The sequence below is a fragment of the Bubalus kerabau genome, unplaced genomic scaffold, assembly GCF_029407905.1.
Source record: "Bubalus kerabau isolate K-KA32 ecotype Philippines breed swamp buffalo unplaced genomic scaffold, PCC_UOA_SB_1v2 scaffold_50, whole genome shotgun sequence".
NCBI classification, from domain to species: domain Eukaryota; kingdom Metazoa; phylum Chordata; class Mammalia; order Artiodactyla; family Bovidae; genus Bubalus; species Bubalus kerabau.
Window position 1 is genome coordinate 2,261,397 of NW_026577904.1, and position 10,267 is coordinate 2,271,663.

Consider the following 10,267-nt stretch of genomic DNA (forward strand, 5'->3'; position numbering starts at 1 on the left):
ACTGAGCAGCTGAACTGAACTCAACGAACCATGATGTCTCCTAAAGCTGTACTAGTTGCTTTTTGAAATCAGAACAGTCTTAACCTTGCTTTGATCTCACAAGTGGGAAACTTCCCATGTCTTGGGGCAGATGGAAATTACTGCCCTTAGAATGTGCTTTGGGCTCCAGGATCTCCCATTGACCCCTGGCAGCCTTGCTGTCTTTGGCATCAAAGCCAGTTACATTATTCACGTACCTGCAACCTTCTCACTGTTATCGGTAATATCAGTGATATCACTGTTATCAGAACTCACTGAGGTCTCTCCGAAGAGAGAAGTGATATCTTCTCCAAATATCTTGAGACAGTTTTCAATGAGAAATTGTATGAAAGAAATCTGTAACACAAAGGGGCAAAATACAGGGTATTACTGTACATATGGTGTAATAGTAAATCACATTTCATCCATGAGTCTTGGCTCTAACAAAAAGTGCAAAAGAAATCTTAGAAAAATTCAGACTTGGCTAAAAACTATATAAGTATATAAACATCAGCTTTTTCTAAGACATAACTGATACTTTGAAGAGTAGTTTGGCCTCAAATTTTAAAATTCTTTGAGTCAGTGGGCTAAAGTTATGCTATGTAGCCTGGTTTAATAGCTAAAATTTTGTAATGATGGTTAACATGCTTAAAGCTAGGATGATTTTTAAGTAGCCTGCAAGGGTATTTGGAACAAAAATGTATGTTCTCTTATTAAGATTTATTTATTTTTAATAAAATTTTTTCTAGTTTTATTGAGATAGATTTTATATATCTCCTATTATTAAAATTTATAAAGTATCGAATACAACACCAATTGTGATTTTCACTTCAGTGAAGAAATGTCTGAAACTTGGGTAGCAGAGGTTTCTGTGTGGGCCGGGGGTTTTGTGAGGAAAGAACGCATCTGGAGAGAAAACATGTCTGTCTGTCTTAGCACATTCCCTTGCCTCACACTTGCTGTCCGGGGGAGCTTGGAGAAGAGCTGTGATCTTATTAGGCATGTTGTGGCTCTGTTAGGATATTCTGAAATATTTTACTAGCTTCCTCATCCTCAGGCAGAGACACAATAGAAGCCAAGTATTTTCCTGAATGAGCCACAGCTGGCAGAGTGCGGCCAGTTATGTGTGGAGCCTCAGGTGCTCATATTGCCCAGGCCGCCAAGATGTGCCAACAGTGACCAGATGTATTGGGTGTTGTCATCATTGGGTAATGATGAAATCATAGTTTGGAGGCTTGTACACCCTCAGTGATTAGGCTGAGAGTTGAACCTTGGCTCTCCGATTCCAAAGCAAGTTTTTTTGTATCATATCATCCTACTCTTACCTCTCTATCGTTTAGTCTCTTGGGTGGCAAAGGGGAAGTGAGTCAACTGTTCTCAGTTATAATACACCTTCCCATGCCCAACCAGAGTAGGACTCTGCCACTCCAAGACAGTGTAATTAAAATGTGCACTTTAAAAACTGGTTCATCAGAGTTACTACTACAGACTTCAGGTTTAAGATGGGGACTCTGCTCTGCAAGGTATAAAAATGAGAGATCTCGTTACCTGTTTGGTGAAGTTTTCTGAGCTGCCAGAATTAGACAGACAAAGAATGCTTGGGGATATACACACTGATAAATTATAAGCTGTCATCTGATTGGATGAGGAATGTTGCTCAATATTGTGTAAAACTGCAAAAAGATATCGCAGAAAAACTACATTGGCTCTGGGCAGCTGGTCTAGAAGCCTAAGGACAGAAAAAACACTTATAAATAAAGCGAGTCATTTTGCTTAGTAAGTGGAAACACAGAGAACAAAGGACTTCTTTTTATACGATGTACACAGTGCATTGTCACAGTTCCAGGCATGAATGTATACAAAAGTGTTTCACTGAATTTAATTCCTGAACCAGGTAAGACCTACTCTGGTTAGTTATGTGTTTGTATTTAAGATCATACCACTGGCGGATTGGTTCTTTATCATCTCATTTTAGACCAGTGGATTTCATCTCTAACAGTTTCATGTATTCAGAAGGTGTAAAATGGTCAAGCATTCCATGTTAATAAGATTAGGAGAAAAATAGCAATTACAGTGTCACCAATAAGGCATTCATCTCTCTTCAAACTGGCTTCCATGGGCATGATCAAGTGAAACCCCGTGATACTGATCATTATTTTAGAGGACTTACTCTAAACTATAAGCTAATATTTTCCTAAGAGAATGTTGGTTATATTTTCTCAGAGTTGAGTAATTATTGCATCATTACCTCTTAGTCCTGGTTATTTTCTCCTCCTTGTTCCCTTGATCAATAACATCAAGCCATTTATCATAGAGACTGGCTGAAAATATGCTTCCTTGGATATTTTGAAGAAAATCCTTATATAAATCAAAAAGTATATATTATTCTTAGGATAAATTCAATGGAGAAATTGCAAAGAAAATATTTAGTGGAAAAATTCAATTCAGTCCACAATTCCTTCACAGCCACGCAGACTGATTCACACAGAGCTTGGCTGTCATTCTCCACAGCCTTTCACACCCAGGAGTACTGGATGGATTTTCCCCAACTAAAATTAGAAGCATAAAAGCAGAGTCTGGGCTGCAGTGAGAATGAAGCTAAAGCTCCTTCTGTCGCCTGGAACTTACTCTTTGTATACATGGTAACACATTAGTACAAACTGGCAAGTTCTAGTGATAACTCGTCCTAAATCCTATTAGTTTCTTGAAAAGAAACGCACATGCCCATTTTGTTTGTTTACTTCAGACACATGCTTGCTCGTGATTCAAGAAAGAGATGTTCTGAAATAAACCAAACAAAATTACACCTCTACATGCTCTTATACACATATTAACAGAAAACCTGAAGTATGTGTGCTGTTGGGAAAAAGCTAGTATTGAAATAGCTTCAATCTTTTTCTTTAAAAAAAAAATCATATAAAAGTTCAGTTCTACAGACTTTTAAGCAGCAGGTGTTAGAAATAAATCAAAAGCCCCAATGGTAAACTACATGTTACCCTTACAACTCTTTGAATGGAATATATACACCCATAGAGGAAACTGAAAATTATAAACATTGCAACTTGACACCTGTGGGATAGAATATGCAAATGTCAGCTTCCGAAGAGGAGGCCTGGAAACTATCCTGATGACCAAGTCTTAATATTGTAGAATGGGGCCTATTAAAATAGATGAAGTTGTAACCTGTTGTGCAAGACTGAGGGGAAATGATTGCATTGCCTTGCCAGTTTCAAAGGCACAACTTGCTTCCACTGGTCTTAATATACAGCCTGACTTCTCTTAATAGTATCTTCTTTAGGCAGTGTTTCTAAGGCAACTATCATGATTGTAATCCTGTTAGTGTTCGCTTGTTTCAGGACTTATTGAGCTGCTGTTTGTGTCAGGCACTCTCTTGAGTACTGAGGATAGAGTATGAAGATAATGTACAAAGTCTCAGTCCTCTCTTAGTTTTTCTTGTAATTGGTACACAGTATCCAATCATGGTCATCAGGGTTTCACTAGGCTTCTTATGGAGTGTCCACAGTACATTTGGAAGGAGGAAGCACTCCATTTCAGTTCAGCCATTCAGTCCTGTCCTACTCTTTGCGACCCCATGGACTGCACACCAGGCTTTCCTGTCCATCACCAACACCTGGGTCTTGTTCAAATTCATGTCCATGGATTTGGTGATGCCATTCAACCATGTCATCTGGCTTTGACTTCGGGGAGTCTGGGAGTGTGCAGCAGGGCCTATGCTTTGTGTGCCAAACTACATGCACTTGGAGTGTGTCTCTTCTCTCTCCTGAACCCTGTGCTGTAGAATCGATTGGTCAGACTGAGTATGGTTAAGCCAGGACATGACTCATGCAGAATATGCCATGGGTATTTGCTATAGGACCACTGTTTATAGACAGTTTATTGAAAAACTCAATGTGGTTCTGACTATACATTCCTTTCTGATTTAGACCAACTCCATGGTTGCTTTGACATATGGTATTCGCAAGGTCAAAGTTGCAAGGTTTGATTCCCCACCAAGATCAATCAACTTTAGGAAGAGAAAAGTGTGGGACTGTCTAAGACCTGTACGCATAAGTAGCCACCCTCTTACTAGTCTGTGCTTATAGCATGGAAACAGGCAAGAGCCTAGTAACACTTGCTCAAAAGTCAAATCAGTTCCAAGTGTGCACCTTTGAGAGGGTGGCACTCTACTTGCTATTTGCATACCTAGTGTGTATTATTATGGGTCAAGTGTAGTAGGGGTCAACTCTAAATCATATCTGCACTGTGGCTATTATCATACAATCGACCATTATTAGGGGACAAGGAAACACCATATGTTATTTGGTTTCTAAGATAATTTTAATAACCTGTGTGTAGTTATTACTACATCAAAATATTTTTGTTCATAGCTGCTTACATGTACCAAGAGGGATTGATTAATTTTTTTTCTTTCTGTTGTGTTATCACCCTGGTAGAAATTTATGTACACACTTGTGATTTAGCTGTATCATTTCAATCTCAGTCTATTTTTTGTATAAATCTATTGAATTTTGCAAAATTCCAAACAGATTTTGATTGTTGCACTCACTTTAAAAATATACCATGTTCATGGATTGGAAGAATCAATATAGTGAAAATGAGTGTACTACCCAAAGCAATCTATAGGTTCAATGCAATCCCTATCAAGCTACCAACAGTATTCTTCACAGAGCTAGAACAAATAATTTCACAATTTGTATGGAAATACAAAAAACCTCGAATAGCCAAAGCGATGTTGAGAAAGAAGAATGGAACTGGAGGAATCAACCTACCTGACTTCAGGCTCTACTACAAAACCACAGTTATCAAGACAGTATGGTGCTGGCACAAAGACAGAAATATAGATCAATGGAACAAAATAGAAAGCCCAGAGATAAATCCACACACATATGGACACCTTATCTTTGACAAAGGAGGCAAGAATATACAATGGAGTAAAGACAATCTCTTTAACAAGTGGTGCTGGGAAAACTGGTCAACCACTTGTAAAAGAATGAAACTAGAACACTTTCTAACACCATACACAAAAATAAACTCAAAATGGATTAAAGGTCTAAATGTAAGACCAGAAACTATAAAACTCCTAGAGGAGAACATAGGCAAAACACTCTCTGACATACATCACAGCAGGATCCTCTATGACCCACCTCCCAGAATATTGGAAATAAAAGCAAAAATAAACAAATGGGACCTAATTAACCTTAAAAGCTTCTTCACATCAAAGGAAACTATTAGCAAGGTGAAAAGACAGCCTTCAGAATGGGAGAAGATAATAGCAAATGAAGCAACTGACAAACAACTAATCTCGAGAATACACAAGCAACTCCTACAGCTCAACTCCAGAAAAATAAATGACCCAATCAAAAAATGGGCCAAAGAACTAAATAGACATTTCTCCAAAGAAGACATACAGATGGCTAACAAACACATGAAAAGATGCTCAACATCACTCATTATCAGAGAAATGCAAATCAAAACCACTATGAGGTACCATTTCACACCAGTCAGAATGGCTGTGATCCAAAAGTCTACACGTAATAAATGCTGGAGATGGTGTGGAGAAAAGGGAACCCTCTTACACTGTTGGTGAGAATGCAAACTAGTACAGCCACTATGGAGAAGAGTGTGGAGATTCCTTAAAAAACTGGAAATAGAACTGCCTTATGATCCAGCAATCCCACTGCTGGGCATACACACTGAGGAAACCAGAAGGGAAAGAGACACGTGTACCCCAATGTTCATCGCAGCACTGTTTATAATAGCCAGGACATGGAAGCAACCTAGATGTCCATCAGCAGATGAATGGATAAGAAAGCAGTGGTACATATACACAATGGAGTATTACTCAGCCATTAAAAAGAATACATTTGAATCAGTTCTAATGAGGTAGATGAAACTGGAGCCTATGATACAGAGTGAAGTAAGCCAGAAGGAAAAACACCAATACAGTATACTAACGCATATATATGGAATTTAGAAAGATGGTAACAATAACCCTGTGTACGAGACAGCAAAAGAGACACTGATGTATAGAACAGTCTTATGGACTCTGAGAGAGAGGGAAAGGGTGGGAAGATTTGGGAGAATGGCATTGAAACATGTAAAATATCGTGTATGAAAGGAGTTGCCAGTCCAGGTTCGATGCATGATACTGGATGCTTGGGGCTGGTGCACTGGGACGACCCAGAGGGATGGAATGGGGAGGGAGGAGGGAGGAGGGTTCAAGATGGGGAACACATGTATACCTGTGGCGGATTCATTTTGATATTTGGCAAAACTAATACTATTATGTAAAGTTTAAAAAATAAAATTAATTAAAAAAAATAAAAATAAGATTTATAAGATTAGGCATGTATTAAAACTGGTTACCATGTAACTGTAACCTTGTGTGGTGGGTTAAACTTACAAGTGTTAACAAAGCCCATTAAAGGCAGTAAGGGAGATAAAAGGAGGAAAAAGGGGGAACAAATGGTGGCGTCATCCCTACAGTAATTTTCAAGTAAAAGGCATTGAGACACAGGGGAAGGAAGGATGATGAAGTGATCAGAGATTTTGGTGGCCTCACTAAGCGTTTTTTGATCCATTGTAAGCCAAATGGGCTTCCCAGGTGGTGCTAGTGGTAAAAAACCTGCCTGCCAATGCAGGAGATGCAAGAGATGCAGGTTCGATCCCTGGCAGGAAGATCCCCTGGAGAAGGGCATGGCAACCCACTCTAGTATTCTTGCCTGGAGGATTCCATGGACAGAGGAGTCTGCTGGGCTACAGTCAATGGGATCACAGAGAGTCAGCTGCGACTAGGTGACTAACACACACAGACACAGACACACACACACACGCACACACACACACACACTAAACACACGAGTTTACCATAGAGACTAAACATCTGTCCTGCATCCATTCTAAGTTGTTTCAGCCGTGTCCAATTCTGTGCCACCTCATGGACTATAGCCTGCCAGACTCCACTCTCCATGGAATTCTCGAGGCAAGAATACTGGAGTCGTATGCCAGTCCCTGTTCCAGGGGATCCTTGCAACCCAGGGATGGAACCCAGGTTTCCTGCATTGAAGGCGTATCCTTTACTGTCTGAGCCACCTGGGAAGTTGCTTCTGTTAACTGTTTCCAAAAGCTTAATATGAATTTTCTTTTGGAAATGTGGCCTTCATTAGGAAGGTGATGAGGAAGTCATCCAAAGCAGGAAGCTTGTTTTGGTAAACACTCAATGTGTAAGTGTGTATTTTGAAATGTATTATTATTCTTTTTCATGGAGTGTTCAGGAGTCAAGATGTGCAATGAAAAAGGAAAATATCTAATGTATAGAGCTTATAACATTTGAGGTACCTTCCTTCAGTTTTGGCTTTGTGAAGTGTTTTTCACTTTTCAGATCCTTCCTCTCTTATGCCTATTAGGGTTCTTGGGCATTCATACTGAAGGGCCAGTCATATAGCTTCAGATTTACCGTGTGTGGATAATGCTCAAACTTTCCTTACCTTTAAGACCGACCCTATCACAAGAATTGGTTCATCATTCAAGTTGACTAAGTCTCCACAGTTTAGTTTCTTCTGTAGGGCTGTGCATGATTTTATACTGGCTGAATTTCTGAAGATACCTTCTGTGAATGGCCCTTTTTGATTGATAAAGGAAAGCATATCCTATAGGGAAGGAAAGAAAAGAAAACTGTGGGACATTTCATGTCTAGAAGCCCAGAGCACAAGCTTGCTCCTGTTTTGACAGAGCTGTGGTATATGAGGGTACATTTCTAGAACAGCACCGAAGTCAATTTGAAATTTTTTCTTCAGTGTCTCTAAATATATCTTCAACCCAACAATCGATTTGACATTCATACACTGAAACATTTTAAACACTTGTGTAATCAGATTTTCTGTTTCAGTGAATTTACTGTGTTAAACGTCTCTGCTTTGAGGCCTTTGTAGATTCACCCTCTCCTCCTTCACCACTCCTTTCTCATTATTCCCTATTATAGATGCTCTTCGCTAAGTGTTGAAATCTTTTTGCCATATTCATGCTCCATTTGTTTATTGCCCTTCCTGGGACTGTCCAGCACATTCATTCCTGTTTCCTGTATTCCCTCCCCTCAATATCAAGCTCAATACACCTCTACTCCTTTCCGATGACATTCCTTTCTCATCAGCTTTTCTAGTTCCTTTTCCTTATTTTCATGTCCTCACAGTCTGCATAGTTAAGAGAGATAACAGATATTGGAGCCAGGTTTTTCAAGGAATGTGGAATCTGTTATGCCAGTCATCCACTGTGTGACTTTGGGCATAGCACATACTTGGGTGAGGCTCTTTTGTTTTTCATTTATGAAGTGGGGGTGTTGATACTCATGGCTACCACCTAAATTTTCTGTAAAAGACGCAAGGTCTGGGGTAGTAGCTGGCATGTAGCTAGTATGATACATGTCTTCATATATACTATAAAATTCCCTGCATCTAGTGTAGTGCTTGCAGAGATAGTGGACAGTGAACAAGAGTTAATGCTTACAGTTCAATACACTAATTTGATATAACACAGTCCAAACTCTGTGACTCTCTTTTGACACATTCTGTCAGGAGCAAATGATTCATCTTTGCCAGAGGATGCGTACTTTATACTTAAACACCTGGGTTACATATCACATCCGTGTGAGAAATTTTGCATTATAAGAGGGAGTAGACTCAGCTGAAGAAGACTTGACACTTGTGTGGGCCTCAAGGGAGGAGACGAGGAGACATATGAGGATGAGGTGGACTCTCAGAGATTCTTACACACAGAGTCCGAAGGAAAGCTACACGGCTCAAAATAGCCTGGAGTTCAAACTCGCCTCCAGGACCTCCCCACCATTCTATGCAAAACAAGTACTCTCTCACCCAAAGGAAAAATGGACATTGGGTCGATTTTGCCCATCTCCCAGCCGGTCCCAGCCTGTGGCTGATCTCCAGAATTCTTTGCCGCAGCTCTTTAAGAGATAACTACTCTGAACAACCTTGCAGAAGAACAGGCCCCCTTAAGACAGGATCTTTCCACATACGTGCCTCTATATACTTCCTCATTACTTGGGTAAGGGCAGCAGCTCACTAATCTGACTGCTGCTCCTTCTCGCCTCATAAAGGTGATCTGTCAAGAACTGCTGTTATTCTTTTTCTCAACCTCACCTTCTCTAACTACTTTAACTTACAGAGTCCATGTTAACTGCTCTGAGCTGTATAGATGGTCTTTGTTGAAATCAGCGGAATGGATGAGAGTATCTTTTCATCTTGTAGTTGCCTTCTGACTCTGCGGTACCTAAATCAGATCTTATTCTTTGAAGTAATGTTGTGAATCTTATCGGACAAAGTCAGAGTTCTTCATTTGGGAGTAGATTTGGAAGAGAACACTTGATCTCTCAGAACTCCCCTTCTCAGGAAGGTTACAGAAACCAAAATAAGACCTACCAGAATTGGGGTGGGCAGGGTGTCATTATCACATACATCCTCAAGACGAGCTCCAAAGAGCTGTTTTGGCTTTGTGGATGGTAGAGATGGGTGTTGGTTGTCCTCGCAGGTCATGGGGAAACAGCCAGAGTCCCAGTTTTTGAGAGAACTCTTCCTAACTGTCTTCTTGTCTGAAACTAATGTAGAAGAGAGATTTTCACTAGTAGTAGTTTAGCTTATTTAGCCTGATTTCCACCACTTACAGTCAGCAGCATGTTCATGGCAGAGGCTGAAAGAGAGAAACTGAGCCGTTTGTCATATAAAATTCCCCTCATTCTGAAGCAGGCTAATTGCATCCTTGTGGTGTTAACATCTTCTTCTTCCCCATATTCTGCAAAGCAGTAGTTAAACCTAGAGGCGTGATCAGACTCAGGGTTGATTCTCCCTGTGACAGTATTCCCCCAGACAGTGTTCTCTATTCCCTTTGCCCTGTGTCATGATGCACTTAACCTATAGTTATACAGGTTTCCTAATGTGAAGTGTTATCAGTGGATTCTGGTTTCAGATCTCATTTGAAAGGCCAAAATTATTTAATATTCAAATCAAGAAGCATTGTAGTAAATTTCCTTCCTCTGTTCAGTTACCTGTTTGGCTTTCTGAGTACCCAGTCATGCCCAATTTTCTCCCTTGAAAAGAATTGCCTTTCACGAGACATCCTGCCTGACAGTGCTTATCAGTCAGCCTCTGGACCTCTCCTCTGGGAGGCAACACACCTCAGTCAGCTCCAAGGATGACTTCCTGCCCTCAGGGTCCTTGAG

At 40.2% G+C, this 10,267-nt stretch overlaps 1 protein-coding gene across 1 annotated transcript; it reads right to left on the reverse strand.

Annotated features, from left to right (window-relative positions):
- Nucleotides 1-205: 205 nt before the first annotated feature.
- LOC129640860 (rho GTPase-activating protein 20-like) lies at nucleotides 206-9,223 on the reverse strand. Its single transcript, XM_055565847.1, has 5 exons — nucleotides 9,215-9,223; nucleotides 7,527-7,688; nucleotides 2,267-2,376; nucleotides 1,567-1,747; nucleotides 206-375 (listed from the first exon to the last, which is right to left on the reverse strand). The coding sequence occupies exons 1-5, from the start codon at nucleotides 9,221-9,223 to the stop codon at nucleotides 229-231; spliced, it is 609 nt and encodes a 202-aa protein (XP_055421822.1). The 3' UTR covers nucleotides 206-228.
- Between the last annotated feature and the right edge of the window lie 1,044 nt (nucleotides 9,224-10,267).

Excerpts from the sequence above, each read along its gene's own strand:
- LOC129640860 (XM_055565847.1), bottom strand. Across the intron at positions 1,748-2,266 it reads AAAATAACCAGGACTAAGAG|GCTTCTAGACCAGCTGCCCA; the intron begins GTAATGATGCAA and ends TTCTGTCCTTAG. Across the intron at positions 376-1,566 it reads CAGAAAACTTCACCAAACAG|ATTTCTTTCATACAATTTCT; the intron begins GTAACGAGATCT and ends TTTGTGTTACAG.